We start from the raw sequence: 19,365 nt of genomic DNA, 5'->3' as shown, positions 1-19,365 counted from the left end.
CTTAAGGTCTGCAAGTTCTGTAATATGTTAAAAAATTTTTATAATTTCATATTTTACTTAAATACTATTAAAATTATTTGCCTTATAAAAGTAAGGTGGAAAAGAATACTATTCCAGTTCAAGGTAATGGAACTTCCTTGGATATAGCTGCAAAGTAACATATATACATGTATTTAAGGGGGGAAAATATATTCTCTGAACTACTTCCTGTCATCCTTTGAATTATTATGGAAGCTATGCTCCTCTATTAACAAATATGTTTTGGAACTATTTTAGGTGAATTAGAGAAGTTGAGAAAGGAATGGAATGTATTGGAAACCGAGTGCCATTCTCTAAAAAAGGAAAATGTCTTGTTATCATCAGAACTGCAACGACAGGAAAAAGAATTGCACAAGTATGCAAGAACTCTGTTTTTTAACTTCAAAATCTTTCTTTATCTTAAATTTTCATCTAAATTTAATGGAATTTTGATATTTAAATACCTTTTTGATGGATTCATGGAATCCAAATTTATTAAATGCTTCTTACTGCTACTTCAAAAAAACCTAAACAAATAGCAAAGATCTGTACTTAGTAGTTGAACTTGCCCTATAAACTCAATGATAATATATTTTAAATACAAAATGTTTTTCTTTCACACCAGTGACCCCTTCTGTTAGTAAGGGTGGTTAGGTAACCATAATAAAGAATATATACTACCGAGAAATAGATTGAAGAATTCTCTAAAAATCACTTGAATCGTTCTAGTATCCAGTCCCTTACAGGCAAACCAATGAATCCAGTATATCTATTTGCACAAATATAATGGAGTCCAGTCTTCTCAGCAACCTTTGTCATATTTCAATTTATTTAAAATTGGTTTCCCCTTAAAAGTTTGGTCTATCCCATTAAAAGTTTTCTTCATTTATTTATTTTCATTCTACTCGAAAGGGATAGAACTAGAAAGAAGGACACAGAGAGAGATCCTCCATCCCCTGATTCATTCCCCAAATGCCAGCAACAGCTGGGGCAGGACCAGGCTTTATCCAGGAGCTTGGAACCCAGTCTAGATCACCATCAAGACTGACAGGAACACAACTACTTGAGCCATTACCTGTTGTCTTCCAGGATGCACATTAGTAGGAAGCTGGATCAAATGTGGAGGTGGGAGGCCAGCACCGTGGTGCAGCAGGTTAAGCCACCATCTGTGGTGCCTACATTCCATGTTGGTGCAAGTTTGAGTCCAGACTGCTCTGCTTCTGACCCAGCTCCCTGCTAATGTGCCTAGGAAAGCAGTGGAAGATGGCCCAAATCCTTGACCCTGCAACCATATGGGAGACCAGAAGAAGCTCCTGGCTCTTGATTTGGTTTGGCCCAGCCCTGGCCATTGCGGCAATTTGGGGAGTGAACCGGAAGATGGAAGATCTCTCTGTCTCTCTTCTCTTTCTCCTTAACTCTTTCAAATAAATAAATAAATCTTAAAAAAAATTAACTTTGCTCTTGCAAACAATAAATGCAACCAAGTATTTATTTATTTATTTTAAGATTTATTTGTTTATTTGAAAGTCAGAGTTACACAGAGAAAGAGAGGCAGAGAGAAAGAGAGAGGTCTTCCATCCGCTGGTTCACTCCCCAGTTGGCTGCAACAGCTAGAGCTGCCCCAATCCAAAGCCAGGAGCCAGGAGCTTCCTCCGGGTCACCCACATGGGTGCAGGGTCCCAAGGACTTGGGCCATCTTCTACTGCTTTCCCAGGCCATAGCAGAGAGTTGAATCGGAATTGGAGCAGCCGGAACTTGAATTGGTGCCCATATGGTCTGCCCGCACCACAGGCAGTGGCTTTACCCTCTTTGTCACTGCGCCAGCCTCCCAAGTATTTATTAAAGAAACAAAAAGAAAATGTGTGTGGGACTCAAATCAGGTACTCTAGTATGCAATACAGTTATCCCAAACAGTATCTTAATTGCCTAATCAAATGTTCACCCATATTTATATTTTTTTAAATGCTTATTCCCACCTGTTCGAAGGCTGAATGAAGTAGACGGAGACACCTTCCATCTGCTTTTTTTTTTTTTTTTTCAATTTTTTTTTAAAGCTTTATTTACTTATTTGCAAGGCAGAGTTACAGAGAGGCAGAGGCAGAGAGAGAGAGGTCCTCCATCCACTGGTTAACTCCCCAAATGGCCAAAACTGGTGGAGCTGGGCTGATCCAAAGCATGGAGCCAGGAGCTTCTTCCAGGTCTCCCACTCGGGAGCAGGGGCCCAAGGACTTAGGCCATCTCCTACTGTTTTTCTCAGCCCATAGCAGAGAGCTGGATTGGAAGTGGAGCAGCCAGGACTGCAACTGGCACCCAAATGGGATGCCGACACTGCAGGCGGAGGCCTTACCTGCTATGCCCTCTATCTGCTTTCACTCCCTAAATTCACACAATTCCTGGGGTTGGGGCACATCAAAGCCAGGATCCCAGTACTCCATCCAGGTCTCCCACAGGAGAGTGGCAGAGGTCCAAGCACTTGAGCCATCATTTGCTGCCACCCAGAATGCATTAGCTAAAGCTAGATCAGAAGTGGAACTGCTGGGATTCAAACTCACACACCTATATGGGATGAGGGCATCCCAATAGCAGTTTGTGTATAGCACCACTGTGCTGCAACACCTACTCTGTTTTTATTAGTTTTTTAAACAGTGTTTGTGCACTAAATCAGAGTATGACAGTAGTGTATGTTTCTTAATAAAGCTACTCTTAATGAATCCCAGCCCCTTCCCACCAGTATGCCAAAAATGGGGATCTTTACTGTCTTGTTAACCTTATGTTTTGCACTCCTAGAGAGCATTAAGTTTAGCAAAAGTTTATAAATTTGTATTTATTTATATAAGAAGACATCAAAAAGTTCATGGAAAGTGTGATTAAAAGATAGGTTTGTTTTGGTGCAAAATACTTTTAAATCCACATATAGGTTTTTCCTAACACATTCTATGTGAACTTGCGAAGGCTCCTTGTATGTGGAAATGAACAGATCCTCCGTGTTTACAGTATATTGGAACAAATTGTTTGGTATAAAGTATATGTAAGGGTAGCGGAGTGTGGCGTAGTGGGTAAAGCTGCTGCCTGCACTACCAGCATCCCATACGAGAGCTGGTTTGAGACCCGGCTGCTCCACTTCCGATCCAGCTCTCTGCTATGGCCTGGGAAAGCCAGTAGAAGATGGCCCAAGTCCTTGGGCCCCTGTATCCACGTGGGAGACTGGGAAGAAGCTTCTGGCTCCTGGCTTCAGATCAGCACAGCTCTAGCCGTTGCGGCCAATTGGGTAGTGAACCAGCGGATAGAAGACCTCTCTCTCTCTCTCTGCCTCTTCTATCTCTGTAACTCTGACTTTCAAATGAATAAATAAATCTTTCAAATAAATAAATCTTTAAAAAAATAAAGTATAGGCTGGCGCCGCGGCTCACTAGGCTAATCCTCCGCCTAGCGGCGCCGGCACACCGGGTTCTAGTCCCGGTCGGGGCGCCGGATTCTGTCCCGGTTGCCCCTCTTCCAGGCCAGCTCTCTGCTGTGGCCAGGGAGTGCAGTGGAGGATGGCCCAGGTGCTTGGGCCCTGCACCCCATGGGAGACCAGGAAAAGCACCTAGGATGTCGGTGAATCCATTTCGTATGACATTCTGTCAAACAAGAAATACTAATGTTTGATTGCCAGTGCTGATTATCTTAATTATTCTTGTTTTGGAATTACTGATTTTTAAACATTCAGACTTGATCCCTCATTTTTGAGATGTGATTAATCTGAATCTGGCAGACTGTTAAGATATTTTTTAAATTGCTTCACATTTTGTTTGAGCATTGAAAAGCAAACCTAAGAACTTGTGAGTAGAAGCATGTGGTTTAAAAATACTGTGCCCTAGAAAAGTGGAACATGTTGGATTATTAGGTCATCTGTGTAACCTCACATAAGGTAGTTGAGACAGATTGATTCTGTGTCTTAAATTTTTCTGGCATAATAGTTCTCCGGATTCATTAGATAGCCTCCCCAGCATTTAATGGTATTTAGAAGCTAGTCTTCCTTTGGAGTGTTAGGTGCCATTTAGCACCTGTATTAGCCTATCTGTGTCAAACTCACTCCTAAGAATCTGCCTAGCAAATAAATGGGATGGGATTTGTACTCTGCAGTTGTTCAGTTAATGGGTCTGATTCCTAGCCATTCTGAGAGGTATAAAACAGTCACCTTGAAAACCTTGTTCTCTGTGAGCTATTTATAGGGAAGCAAATTCTCTATTGCACCATACTGTATGGCTTTTCATTCTCTATTGTCTATGATGTATAAGAAGTTGAACAGTGAGTTCCTGTTCCTGTGTATCGAACTCTTTCTGATGTGTAAATCATGGAGGAGTTTTTTTGACGTCAAATTGTAGAAATAATCAGAGTTTAACCTGTAGCACAGCCTCAGCAGTTACTGCATCCAACCCTCTTATTTTACAGTGGAGATCACTGAGACCCTCTGTGTTATTTGTGTCTGAATAACATGGCATAGATATAAGAGCTCAAGAAGTGTTTCTTCTCAGAAGAAAACATGCCACAGCTAAATAGTGTCAGGGCCAGGGTCTAGAGCCCAGGCACCGAGTGCTTCGTCCAAGTCCTACCTAGTGCTTCCCCCAATCTGCTCTAATTTAGCATTTGTGCAGGTTTATCTTTGTTTGACTTGGCAGTAGCTCCTAAGCTTTGAGTTTCTGGCTCCATCCTATTTGTAAGTCACTTAAACTTAGAAGAAAAAAAGTTGAAAAATGTTATGTTCTTTTCCTATAGAAGGTCTACTTTGAGTTTATGACACAATTAATATAATTTGACATAGCAAAATATACAGTTATGTGCATCCTACTTCTATTGTATGTTTTTCAGTCTGTATATTTAGTAGGTACAGCTTTAAACTTAAAACTTTATTCAGTGCTTTAATGCTTTTTACATGTTCAAAATATCTCATTCTTTCTTCTACTTTTCTTTCATTCACTGGAATCCATTCTGTCCTCCTAGTAAGATGTGTAAGGAATTGGACTTCCTTCTGTGTCCAGTTTCTATCTGTGATTAATTATCTTGATATTTTTGTTGCAGTTCTCAGAAGCAGAGTTTAGAGCTTACCAGTGATCTCAGCATCCTTCAGATGACTAGGAAAGAGCTTGAGAACCAAATGGGATCCTTGAAAGAACAGCATCTTCGTGATTCAGCTGATTTAAAAATTCTTCTCAGTAAGGCTGAAAACCAAGCAAAGGATGTACAAAAAGAGGTAAAGCGAAAAGACATTGTGAGTCCAATTATGGTTGGACCTAAAGCCAAAAGCAAATCAGATATCCATGCTAGTTAGAAATATAGGGAAGCAGAAGTCACATTACCTGTCATAAAGTTGATATTTGGAGCATTCTGTCTGGTGATTTCTAACTGTGTAACATGGTCCATATTATGCAGTATTCATCAGTGGTGTTTGGTTTCAAAAATACAAATATGCAAAATTATACTTTTTCTCCAGCAGTTAGTTGACCTATATGAGAAGTCCTTTGTACCAGATCTTGATCTATTATCTTTGAAAGAGAATGTGTTATTTAACTTAGAATACTTTTGGGAAGCAAAATAGAGCCATGCTGTAAGGCTGTATGAACCCTTCAGGTGAAAATGACCTGAAAAGTTACTTAAAATTTACTTCACAGCCAGCCAGCCAAACACATGTTCTGTAGCCTTTTACTTTTCTTCCCCCATACCCTTTCTCCTTCACAAATATGCATGTTCACTTTCATGTCATTTTGCTTAAAACCTGGAGGTGGCAGCTATTTAAATAATGATGTTAAAAATGGTAAGAGTCGACTTTAAAGCAGAGACCCTCCCGACTTCTCCTAACCAAGACAGGTACCATTTACTTCCCTAAGCTTTGGAATTGACTGCAAGGCAGTAAGAGCTGTGTTCAGTAAATGCTGGCCTCATACCACTCTCCGCATCTACATCTGACTGGCATGGGGATGGAAGAGGCTGCTAAAGCTTGATCTACAGATCAAGGGCCACTCTAGTAGCTGACTCTCTTAAATAAAGGGCTCTTTATCAGTTGGAAAGGATCTGAAGACAACACTTTTTTTTAAAAAATGAATTTTCCCAAAATTATTTCTAGAAGATTTGTTTTATCAATGCAGTTTTTCTTTGCCCTCTCCTTTCCTTGTAGTATCCTGAACTTGGAAATGATTGTTGTTCTTCTGTCATCATGTTTGTTCCTAAAGAAAAAAACTGTAACATTTTTTATTTTCATCTGGACATATTGGTTTTGTAATATGTTCATTTTTGCCTTGCTAAGGATATGTGTTTTAGGAGAAATCTCATTTTATTTGGTTGGAACACAAATTGTGTGCCAAAGTAAATATTCTGGTATTTAATACTGTAAGCACTTTGTGTCCTTCCAGTCCATAAGCCATAATTCTTTCAAAATCTGGGAAGACTGATATGGTTGGAAGGAGAATCTGTTGTATGTTACTGTGAATGCATTAGCCATTTTGTTGCATTATTTGTTTGCCTGCTTTTAGTCACTGAGCAATCAGTGCAAAATGCTTTAACTGTTTCCACAAATGGCAGTGGCATGTTGTCACAGCATCTAAATTGTTGATAGTATTTCGATTGCATTAAATGCAGCACATTTAAAAATATGTCTGATTTTGTCAATATGTTTCTTTTCAATGTTCTTGTTCACTGTTTTCCATTGTAAAATGATGTATAGTTAGTCATGCTTTTGTAAAGATGTGAAATTGCTCTTTCCGTTTGTCCTGTTGTCAACATATTTGATACTAGTCTGTAACTAAAATATCTTTTAATGAGGTTCTTATCACTGTATAATCTGCTGCAAATGAGTGATTACCTTTCATTAACACACACTTATTCTTTTCAACGTTTCCCCTTTTACTCCCTTCTCTCATAGAATCATATTTAATATGCAGTGTCATGATTGTGTATCTTCTGCACTTTAACAGGCTAACCTATCACAAGATAAGCAAGCTCAAATATGGTTATTTTTATAAAAATGAACCAAAGATTTTGATCATATTGTGTGATAGTTCCTTCTTAATCAGGGCTGAGCTTGTTTTTCACCTCAGGAAGCAAAATGGAACGAAAATGACATCCAAGCAAGATGTGAAATTAAAGCTGCATAATTAAATAATTAAATTTTATATATGTGTTGCAGCTTTCAGATAAGCTCTTAAAGAAAAAGTACATGAGAAAAGTAAATTTTAATTTTCAATATTAAGAGAAAATAATGATGTATCACCTTTATATTTGACTTTAGAAAGCATCTATAGGTTTTTTTTTTTTTTTTTTAATTTATTTATTTCAGATGTAGAGTTACAGACAGAGAGAGAAAGATCTTCCATCCACTGGTTCACTCCCTAAATGGCCACGACAGCTGGAGCTGAGCCGATCTGAAGCCAGGAGCCAGGAGCTTTCTCTGGGTCTCCCACATGAGTGCAGGGGCCCAAGCAATTGGGCCATCTTCCGCTGCTTTCCCAGGCCATCAGAGGGGAGCTGAATCAGAAGAGAAGCAGCTGGGACACAAACCAGCACCCACATGGGATGCTGGCGCTGTGGGTGGAGACTTAGCTTACCATGTCACAGTGCTAGCCCCCTATATATTTTAATTTAGTAGGAATACCCAAAATTTAAGAATTCATAAAATGTTGAGCACATAAGCTCACCCTGCAAAAACTGATTGAAAAAAGTTGTTTGGCTTCACCATCTTCCTGTGGGGCCAGAGTCTTTTCCATCCACCCACTTGCTGGAAGTAAGCAGCAGGATCTTCCTGTCTGAGCTGTCTTCCTCTGGTTCAGCTTCAGAAGTCCTGGAATGGAGAAATGATTAAATGCTTTAATGTAAAGGGCAGGCTGGATGTAAGAATGGTGGAAAAGGAAAGCAAGGGAAAATTTTGATGAACAAAGAACTTTTTACATCTTCTTTTTAGTTATTGTTAAGAGTCAAATTATATCATGGATCGTTGAGAATTGATTATAGTTTAAGGTGTAGAAACTAGGCTAAGTACAGTGACTTTGCCATGGCAGCTGGCTAGTAACCTTCTGCTTCCTGGAAGGAAATCCACAGACCTTCAAATCAACTGGAAAAAAACTGTCATAAAGCCCATGAGTCTTATTCTTTAGTTCATTCTTCAGTATTCTACCTAGGTTTGTTTTGGAAACATTGTTAGGTAGCAGTTTCTGTCATTTTTTATCTCTTCTCTACTCATACATTTCTTCTCCCCTTATAGTAACCTATGTGTTAACCCTAACCACCTCCTCTTGCCTCCTTCTTTCCTGTCTAATGTTTTTATACATTTTCATCCTTCTCAATATTAATCTTATTTTCATAAAGATTTATTTTATTTATTTGAAAGACAAAGTTAAAGAGCGAGGTAGAGACAGAGAGAGAGGTCTTCCATCCACTGGTTCACTCCCCAGATAGCCATAACGATCCGAAGCCAGGAGCCAGGAGCTTCTTCTGGGTCTCCCATGTGGATGCAGGGGCCCAAGGACTTGGGCCGTCTTCTGCTTTCCCAGGCTGTAGCAGAGAGCTGGATGGAAGTGGAGCAGCTGGGTCTCGAACTGGCACCCATATGGGATGCCAGCACTTCAGGCCAGGGCTTTAACCTGCTGTGCCACAGCACTGGTCCCCCTCAATATTAATCTTTTAAATTTTTTCTTTATTTGAGAGACATTGAGAGAGTTCCCATCCACTGCTTCATTCCCCCAAATCCAGCAAGAGCTGGGGCTGGTCCAGGCCAAGGCCAAGATCCAGGAGCTTAATCCAGGTCTCCCATATGAGTGGCAGGGAGGTTTATCTCCTGCCTCCCACTAGAAGTAAGCTGGAATTCAGAGCAAATCTGGGTCTCATACTCAGGGCCTCCAATATGAAATGAAGGCTTCCCAAACTATCTTAACCACTAGGCCAAATGCCCACCTGCATATTCATCTTTATTGAGCATAATGGTGAACTCCTTATTAGTCAATTCAAGATACTTATATTATTCAGAAGCACTATTATAAATATTCCTTTATTGAAGAATTTCTAGGATGTACGTAGATTAGGATTTAGAAACTTATATATAATATAATAGCCTTGTAGGCTATATTGAAGGAAGAAGTGGAACCTTTCTGATATGACACATCCATGGTATATTTATTTTCTATTCAGTACTTTATGCCTTGCTTCTAAAAGCTTCATATTTGATAGGGTGGGGCAGCAGAGTCAGGGACAGAGGCACATCTATCAGCAGAACAGGTTCTGCTCTTTGACTGGAAGTCCAGCTTGCAAGGAAGATGTCTGAAAGTGGAACCTGTCTAGAATTCCAGCCTTCTGGGGCCATTTAAAGTAGGGGTGGGTCACACCACATTTCACATTGGTCTTCCCTATGCTCAAGGGAGAGCTAGTTTATCTGAAGGTCAAATTATATACAGTGAACCATTTTCCAGGGCAGGAAGTAGCAAATTTCACTATAGTAAAACTTTTCACAGATTTCTAAAAATATTTTTAGATTTATTTATTTTATTTATTCGAGAGAGAAAGAAAAATATTTCCCATCCTCTAGTTCATTCCCCAAATTCCCACAGTGGCTGGAACTCAATCTAGGTCTCTCACAGGGGTGGCAGGAACCCAACTACTTGTGTGATGACTTGGTACTCCCATGGTGTGCATTAGTAGAAGCTGTAATCAGGAGAGGAGCCAGGACTTGAACCCAGGTACTCAATATGGTACGTGGGTGTCCCAGATGGTATCTTAACTGCTATGCCAAATGCTCACCCCTAAAATTATTTTAATTGATGCTTTTAAGTAGAGAGATCAAAATTTTCCAATCATAGTGGTAAGTATTTTTGATACATTTCTTTGCTTCATTTGGCTAGAAAACTCAATCAGAACACATTAGTGCCCAGTGATGCTGGAATGCTGGATAAAGAAAAGCCTGTTGGGAGTTAATGTCTTTTTACTTTGAGACTAAAATAGCTTGGCTGACTTTGTCCAGGATGTAAACCCAAGCTTCCTAATACTGCCATTTAATTAGGCTATGGAATTTTTCTTTACTTGCTTTTCTTTTGCTCAGTTTAACATTTTGCTTTTCTCCTATAACTTACTTAGTGGAAAATGTGACCTTTTATATTAGAAACAGATGACAAAATGGTGACTCCTGTTAATTCTTTTTTAACTTCAGGGCCAGAAACTTCTTAAATAGATTCACGTCAACATTAAAACATGAGCACGCAAGATTCTTAGCTTGCTTAAAACAAAAAGCCTTAACTTTGATGTTGCAGTTGACTAAATAGGGTCTGGTATATAAGCCTGAATAAAACCATAACTTCATACCCATTTTAAGTTGAGTCTGCACACTCTTTTTTCTTTGCCTTTAGTATGAAAAGACACAGACTGTACTCTCAGAACTGAAGTTGAAGTTTGAAATGACTGAGCAGGAAAAGCAATCAATCACAGATGAGCTCAAACAATGTAAAGACAACCTGAAGCTGCTCCAAGAGAAAGGAAATAATAATGTAAGTCTTTGCAAACTTGGCTTAGCTTTGACTGAAAGGCAGGTGAGAAACTGGAAATTGATTTTCAGTGGACTTTATTACTGATTTGGGAAGCTAATGGCCTGGGGTACAAATGAAATAAGCTTTTCATTATGAAATTCCACAACGGAACCATTGTATTGTCAATATTTTTTAGTAGGAATTTGCCCTTTTAACCTGTACCCCTAGAAGAGCCTGAGTACTGCCTGGACGAAGAGCCCTGTTTGCAATCAAACAGCTTACCTAAGAACTGTCAGCTTTTCCCACTTAAGTCTGAAGTTCTGTCACTAAGCCATCATCTGGCTCTTGTTCCTCCTCTGCTGGAAAATGAAGCACTGTACCACCAGGGATCCATTTAAGGAAAAGTATTACATGTTGACCCTTAGCATTTGGTTGTGTCAAAAACAATGGAGCCTTATTTATGGTTTTCATTTTATACCAATAATGTTCTCACTGAGGCACATCCTAAAAAGCTTAGTGTTTTCTTTGGCATCCTGTAAATAAGAGGAAATACTTGGTGAGTTTCTTTAGGGCTTCTTGAGAAAGAGAGAGAGATGGAGAGAGAAATGGAAAGGAAGAAAGAAAGGAATGGAGGAAGGAAGGAAAAAAGTTTAGGACGTTCTGGTACTGGTATAAATTGAGTTTAATAGCATTTATTTCCACTTGTTAGAAAGGCAGTGGTCTGTAAAAAGATGTTATACTAAATAAATGTTGTGTTGTACGTTTTGGTGATCATTGCCTTTGTGGGCCCTAACTGGTGAATGTTCTGTGTGGTTGGTTGTGCTCTGACTTATTTCAAATCCTTGTCACGGCTTGAACACTGCAGTGGGTTTGAGCCACATGCTTCCTACGGAGGAAGGCACTCTGCCTAACTTGCAGCACGTGTATAAGATTGATGTTGCATGGCCATCCAGTTACGCAGTTGCACACAGAATGCTCAGGAATTGTGTCCAACTGTCCTTGGCTTAAGAAAGTCTTAGTTTGTAAACAATAAAGCTTTGCTGCTTAGGTAGAAACCTTTTAAACAATGGTGAATTATTATATATGGAAGCTTTATGCTAAGTGAAAATAGATTGCATTTTTTAAGAATAAATCTACATTTTAACAGATAGATTATTGAACTCTTCTAAAAACCAGATCTTAATAGTTTGATTACTTCTTCTTTTGTATTAATTCATATCCCTCTGATTATGGAATTTCAGTCTACTTCCTGTTAAGTAAACCTATGAAAACGTGGCATAATAAAAATCCTCTGTACTATTTAGAACCTTTTTAAAAGTAGGAGTACTATTATTATTTGTAGTTATAAAAAAAGAGTCTACCGTAGTGTGAATTTCCTTTGTGATATTGAACTTAAAGTACTAAAATAGTACTCTGTAATAACATTCATGGAACAATTCCCTCTCAGTCATAAAAATTAATTATATTCTGGTAACATAACTGAAAGTCCTGAGACTCAGACGCCTTTTTTTTATATACCAAGGGGTTATCAGGCATTGTGTTACATCTCTTTCCAGATTTAGGAAGTATGCATTATCAAGGGCATTTATTTTTAAGCTTGAAAGCAATACCATCTCATAAACAAACGAGTTCTGGTTGGGGGTGGGGGGAAAGGTTTTCATGGAGAGATAAAATAAACCTTAATCATTGCCAAGGGAGCACATTATCAAATAATGGATTCCAGATTTGAAACAAAAATAATAATATACTGTCAAGCAGAGCATCAGTTGGTGAAGTGTTGTCGTTGCTCTGTCTTAATGTGCTGCATTTCATTAGAGTGCTAAGGACACCCACGTTGCCCATTGCCTCCAGCTGTTCCTTTTCAGCTGGTAATTTGCCAACATGCATACCACAGTCCATCATTCTGGATTGTGTTAAATGTCTTTAAAATGTTTGAATCAGTGTGAAACCTGAGTGGTATACTTCTATTACCTCAGTCTTCCTTCCCTGCCTTCAACCCCACTGGGGTCTAAATCATCTTATCTGATTTTTTTCATAGCATAAAATGATTTTAATATCCCTTGCCTTCTTTAGCCTTCCATATTACAACCCGTCCCAGCCGTATTCATCGGCCTATTCCTGGCTTTCCTGTTTTGGTGTTTCGGTCCATTGTGGTAGAGAAAGGTACAAGCACTACTGTTGAGTCCTTGTCTGTTTGTCCCTGTCACCTGTTTGTGCCATATTTGTAATATAGTGCATGGCAAAACCACACAGGTATTTTGTTACCTGAAGCAAACCCTTCATTTAGTATGCCATGTATTTGTGTCATACCAGTGAGCTGAACAATCAACTAATCACATAACATTTTGTCTTGTTTCCTTTGTAGTAATTCTAACCATGAATTAATCCTAACCTAACCAGTGGTTAATATGCTTCCTTTAACTGAGTCTTTATCTTTAGCAAACTGAACTAAATGATACATTTCTGCAATATTAGTAACCCCTTCCCCGTTATGTGCTTAATTAGAGTTGAATGAGAAATGAAGAGTTTGCCTCTTTGAAGTTTTCAGCCTGTCTTCTTCCCCCTCCTCCATACCCATCTACCCTTCCATAGTAAAGAATTTCTTTCTTTCGACCTTTTACCTATTTACACTATGTGTGTGAAGATTAAAAAAGAAATTAGCATAATGAACTATTGACTTACAATCTCAGCCCCAATATATGCTTAATTGTCAGAAATAAGCCTGTCCCATTTCTTTCTGAGCTCTTATCTGCAACATCAGAATATTTCTTTAAAACCTAACTTTTTCAGTGAGACCCTTGGAGTACTAGTAAAAATAAAGCTGACAACCAAAGTATGATGAAATTATAAACACTCTGAAAGGGAATAGCACATCCATGCTTGGCCATAACCAGCATGCATATTAGAGTGTATGGGATGATCATATGACTTTATTATACCAGACAAGATCTTTACCAGAAGTATCATATAGATGGGGTCCCTAATGACACTTCTCTATCTTAAACCCCATCAAATTTTGTCTTCTGTGCGATGATTTCACATCAGAGCATCAAAGCCCAGGCCACTTTCTTTCTGTCACTTTAGTTACCAGCCCCATTTATAAAACTGTCCCAACATGTGAGTCTGGTTTTCATAAAGAAATAAACATTTTAGGCAGAAAAATACTACAGGTGTCCATGTCCATCAGTTATGTTGGAATATATGGATTCTGAAGTAAATAAAGCAGGTGAAGCCCCAAGGATTTCTTGCAAGTTGCTAGTAGGTTTCCATTATAAAATAGAGCTGAAAACTGCCTGGGACTTTCCTGGGGTGGATTAGGCTTCCAAACAGTGGTGCTGCTATTACAGCTCTCCTTATACCTGCACTCTCTTTTGTTTTGTTTTGTTTTGTTTTCAAACTTAGTTTTTCACAATACAGAAATAAAAGATTTGTCCAGTATTCTGTTAAGTATTCAGGACTCTCTGGAACCAAGGGGTTAATAGGTATGACAGAAGAGGGGAGAATGTGATATTGACTCTTGGTTTCTTTCCACACAGAAACCCTGGCCCTGGATGCCCATGTTGGCTGCCCTGGTTGCGGTGACAGCCATCGTGCTGTATGTGCCAGGTCTGGCCAGAGCTTCTCCGTGAGAGTGTTTCTTGAGTCCGTACACCGTCCTCCCTCTAGAAGCTGGCATCACACTCATGCTGGGGAAAAACAGAACCATTTTCTTCCTTTTTTACCTCTTAAAACAACAGAAGTGCAAGAATACAACTGTAGGGTCATTGCTTTAAATTATATAAAATGTATCTGTCTGTAAAGAGGATATAAAATTGTGACTTTATTCTACTGTAAGCAATAATTTGCTTGCAATTTTTCATGTAATTTTTAAATTAGTTTGTTGAGATTCTGAATATTATGGTGGCCTAAAGTAGGCTTCTTGGTACACCAAATTATTTATAACATTAAATTTATGGGTATTTTACTCTGAATTCTGATGACCAGATAATTCATTTTTCTGATTCGATTACTACCCAAACCAAACAACCAATACATACATGGGAAGAAAGGCCCTGTGTGCTCAGTGCCTATCAGTTTGAAATATACACACATATATATATATATTTTTTACATATTTACGCCATTTTTACTTATTATAAAACCACTGAGCTATTGGGAACAAGATTTAGAGACAACTATTTGTGTGGGTTTTTTTTTTTAAAGGAAAAATACATTTGAAAAATATTCTGTTAGAGTGATAATTTGGGAATATGTGCACGCTTGTTCAGCCTTAATGTGACTTGAAGATGTGGAGGACATCAGCTTTGAAAAACTTTCCATGAGAGTTGTGTATTTTCTTGAGCAAACTGAAGTATTTCTGGGAGCAAAAACAGTAATTACACAATTTCAGTGCAGTCAACCAAACTGTTGAGTCAATTGGAATGTAAGTTATTAAACCTCATGTATTTAAAGAGATATTTTCTTTAAAAGCCAAGTTACTTTCTCATATACAGCATTTTAGGAAGCATGATTTTTTTTTTCTGTCATCTGTTCCTCCAAGCATGTTTAATTGAAGAAAGAATTAATATCACTTTAGATAAGCTTTTATTGACTTAATTTGGTTATGATGTTTTGGAGCTAATTCATGTGCAAGGTGGCTGTTGTTATTACCAACAGATGTCCTGGTTGGGTATGCAAATGGTTATTTTCTTTTTATTGTTGTTAATTGGGACTTTCTGTTCATGAGAAGCACTATTCCCAGGATTAATAGTGTTCCATGCACAATGAAGCACCTAAACACTGCTTGATGTTATAAAATTTAAAACACAGATGTGAAAGTTTAGCTATGGTTTTGTGCGGCACCATAGTTATGTCAATAAAGTTTATTTAGGTCATAGAGTATCCTAAAGGAACACATAGTTAAATTTTTCAGTCAATGAAGAATGAAAAGGAATGTCAGTGAATTGGCTTGAATGTTCTTTGGCAATCCACAGGTCTAGCCAAATATTGAAATAGGAGTTTAGGATATAATTTGCCTTGTGATGTTTGGCAGTCATTGTTTGTACTTTAAAGGTTATATTTTAAGCTATTTGAGATTGCTGTTTGGGAGGATCACTAGATTTGTGGAGGAATTAGTCACAAATGACTTGTAGGAAATACTGTCATATAGTTCATTTCATCATTTTTTGTTGCAGGAAGCCACTCCACCACAGAATGCTAATATGCCAGTGGTACCCAGTACCTCTTGTATATAGGTTATTGCAAATATTGTTCTGAAATGCTTAACTTCAGAATTACATTTTTTAAAGTAAATAATTGTTTTAAATCTATTTTGTAAAGATATAAAGTACAATAGAATTTCTGGAGTACAGATTAAACTATTTGCACTAACACACGTGATGTGCATGATTTAATAAAATAACTTTACTCTCCCTATGTATGTTTGAGTTGGGTATCATTGAAATTCTTAGTGCTGCCTCTACTATTAGATTATTAATAGTCTTTTCCTGAAATGATTCTTTATGCAACATAGCATACATTTATTTGGTGTTCAAGGTTTAAAAGAAAACACTGAGCCTTCGTTCAGGTTTTGTTAGGTTTTTATTTGACTCACTGCTCTAGAATTTATTTCCCTTTTAATATGGCTATTGTTAAAATGTGACACACTTGCCACACAAGTCTCATTAACTCTAAGGTATAATACCAATATTTACTTTATTCAAATTGAGTAAATGGGTTTTTGTAGTTCCAAATTTTCTCAAGAATCTAAGTGAGCCTATTAATGAGCAGTACCTCCAGTGTTGTTCACTTTGCTTCCAGTAGGATTATTCACAAGTAAGGATGGAGTCATTAAGAAGTTTTAAGCATTGCAGTTAGGAATTGAATGATCCCATAGTGATCCATTTAAGAAGTATTCACAGTTACTAAATGGTGGGGTCAGGAAATGAAGGATGTAATGTTTGAAGCTAAATAGATTTGTGTTGGCATCTTGATGCCACTTTTTATATGCCTTGTTAGGCAAATCACTTATTTTCTCAGTCCTCATTTCCTCATCTATGAAATGGGGTGAAATTGTGGTGGTAGAGTGGAAACTAAAAAATAATTTATGTTTCAAGTCCTGGCTGCCCCACTTCTGATCCAGCTCTCTGCTATGGTCTGGGAAAGCAGTGGAAGATGGCTCAAATCCTTGGGTCCCTTCACCCATCTGGGAGGCCTGGAAGAAGCTCCAGGTTCCTGGCTTCGGATCAGCCCAGCTGTGGCTGTTATGCCCATTTGGGGAGTGAATCAGTGGATGGAAGACCTCTCTCTCTCTCCCTCTGTCTTTTTCTGCCTCTGTGACTCTTCCTTTCAAATAAATGAATAAATCTTTTTCTAAAAAAAAATTTCTATGTGTATAAATGAGATTAGACTGTAACATTTTGAATCCTAAAAAAGCATTGTCACTTTGTTCATCCCCTTTATAGTTGTCTCTTTAGGAAATAGTATACTAAATTTGGTATTGAACCAATTACCCAAAGTAGTTTTGGAATTCCTATTTTAATGGTCTTCAGAGCCACTTTGAATCACATGTGAAAACCAGACACATGCTGTACATTCAGAGGCTTTCAGCCAAAAATAGTATTGCCCAACCTGAGCTCTCACTTTAGTCACCAGACTTGACCCAAAGTGACTTGGCTGCTTCTAATGCTTTTGTATCTATCAAAAAGTTAGAAATCTAGGGCATGTGTTATAGCAAAGCAAGTTAAGCTATTGCTTGGAACACCCACATCCTTATTAGGGCACTGCTTCCAGTCCCAGTTAGTCCACCTCAGATCCAGCTCCCTGCTGATGTGCCTAGGAAGCAGCAGATGACTCAGCAGATGGGTGTTGAGTTCCTAACACCCACGTAAGTCACCTAAATATCCAGGAATGGGTCATTGGCTAAATAAATAAATGTTGCTAGGGGCCTGCACTGCGGTTTAGCAGCTAAAGCTGATGCCTGTGACACAGTCACCCCATGTGGGCACCAGTTCATATCCTGGATGCTCCACTTCAGCCCAGCTTCCTGCTAATGGCCTGGGAAAAGCAACGGAGGATGACACAAGAGTTTGGCCCACTACTCTCCAAGCGGGAGATCTAGAGGAAGCCCCTGGCTTCTGGCATCGGCCTGGCCATAGGGCCGTCTGTGGATGGCCACCTGGCCACCTGCAGATAGAGGACCTCTCTGACTCTACCTCTCTCTAACTCTGACCTTTAGATAAGTAAATAAATATGTATGTGTATATATATAGCCACCCTGCAGATTACTATACTTTTATGTGGAAAGTTGTTCAGATTACATTAAGACAAAGAAATACCAGTGTAAATAGCCCTGGTTTTATAAAAGAAAGACTATAGATACACAAGATATGTTTATAGTGAGAGGACTTGGAAAGATTTATACACAGGCTATGGTAGTGTTTGTTTTTGTATGATGGGTGAATTCCCGTCCGTCGTTATGGTTTTAGTTAGTAAATATATACTGCTTTTGTAAATTTTTAAAAAGCTATTTGGTTTTGCTTAAAAGTAGAAACAAGAAGTTTCCAAATTGGTTTCCATAGCTGAGTGAGTAATTAACTTGACAAAGTACCTACTTTCAAAGGGAGTCGTGTTCATTTGCACTTTCAAGTTATGGTATGTTCATTCACCTGTCTTAGAATTTTAGACATGCTTTGTATATTTATACACAGAATTATAATCCTAGAGGAACCTTTAGAGACCTTTTTGCTTGTCAGGAAGAAAATCCGAGAGCTTTTGATTTGGAGTCATGATAGAGTGAAGTTGAGAACCATGATGTTGACTTCCTTATCTGCAGCTCCACATTGTGTGTCCAGGTTTCGGTTGGTTTTATGTTCATACATTTAACAACCCCTTATTGAATGTGTGATGTGAGGCATTATGCCGGATCTTGGCAATACTCAGTCCCTATCTTCATAGAGCTTTTAATATAGAGGAGCAGTTCCAACAGCGGAGCTGGCAGTTAGAATCCAGTGTAACAGAAGACACAGGAGCCCGTGGAACCCCAGCCACCCACGCCCGGAGAATCTGACTTCAGAGCCAATGGTGAGTTTCCCGTCCAGATGATCTGGGGAGCATGACTGGTTTCTCTTGAGGTGCCTGGCTTGAAAACCATTAAAATCTGAGATTAATTTTCTTAGAAAAGGCATTGTGATTGGGAATCATTTTTAAGGCTTTGTGTCTGCTGTCCTGGAGTTTTGCCTTGTTAGATGGTTTGTGCTGTACCTTGCAACTGAGAGGTTTTTTTTCTTCTTCTTAACCTAGGGAAAACCATTTTAGCCAGTGCGGCTCTTTGAAGGGAGCCTCCTGTCGATGGGCAGTGGCAGGATTCACATGTCTTACTGCTCATGCTTGCACTGCTGCTCATTCCATACATTAAGCAACCATATTTTTTCCCCAAAGATTGAGGATGTTTAGCCCATGTCTTATGATGTATGATTTCTTACCTTGTCATGCAAAGACACTGAAAATGAAGGCAAACGGGACCAAGCAGAGAGAGCAGCAAGTAGAGGACCTTTTATTGGTTTGTTCCCACTGTCCACAGGTGCTGTTCACGTCATCATTTCATTTTGACCCCTTGAATTGGTAAAGTATATGTAGGCAGCCAGACTTCATTTTGCAGAGGTTCATACGTCTACTCTGTGAAATCGTATCCTAGGATTTTTTTCTTCATCGTAAATTTTTGTGTATTGACCCCATTATATTGATTCTCATGGCATTTGAAGCACGCATGCCTGTTTGAACAGCATCCTTTTCCCTCTTCCTTCCCTGCTAGGTACAAGGGTCTTTCTTCATGCCAGATTCTACAAGCAGACAGGGAGGAACTCCAAGGCCATTTCCACTCCTGAAA

General features: G+C 38.8%; 1 protein-coding gene across 50 annotated transcripts in view; it reads left to right on the top strand.

Annotated features, from left to right (window-relative positions):
• The window catches only part of SLMAP (sarcolemma associated protein), a 169,138-nt gene extending 153,222 nt beyond the window's left edge, over positions 1–15,916 (top strand). For 26 of the 50 annotated variants that reach the window (XM_051851070.3, XM_051851061.3, XM_051851067.3 and 23 more), the window contains 5 exons: positions 277–394; positions 5,080–5,251; positions 10,383–10,520; positions 12,573–12,662; positions 14,036–15,914. In XM_051851070.3, coding sequence (XP_051707030.1) covers positions 277–394; positions 5,080–5,251; positions 10,383–10,520; positions 12,573–12,656 — 512 coding nt within the window. In that variant the 3' untranslated portion in view covers positions 12,657–12,662; positions 14,036–15,914. Of the gene's footprint in view, positions 1–276; positions 395–5,079; positions 5,252–10,382; positions 10,521–12,572; positions 12,663–14,035 lie in introns of all 50 variants that reach the window. The other 24 variants (XM_051851069.3, XM_051851060.3, XM_051851066.3 and 21 more) reach the window with 2 other exon arrangements.
• The last annotated feature ends 3,449 nt before the right edge of the window (positions 15,917–19,365 follow it).

The sequence above is a fragment of the Oryctolagus cuniculus genome, chromosome 10 (assembly GCF_051225735.1).
Source record: "Oryctolagus cuniculus isolate XC-2025 breed Fujian yellow rabbit chromosome 10, ASM5122573v1, whole genome shotgun sequence".
In the NCBI taxonomy this organism is placed as follows: domain Eukaryota; kingdom Metazoa; phylum Chordata; class Mammalia; order Lagomorpha; family Leporidae; genus Oryctolagus; species Oryctolagus cuniculus.
Note: the sequence above shows the minus strand (reverse complement) of the source record. Positions and strands in the feature narration are given on the sequence as shown.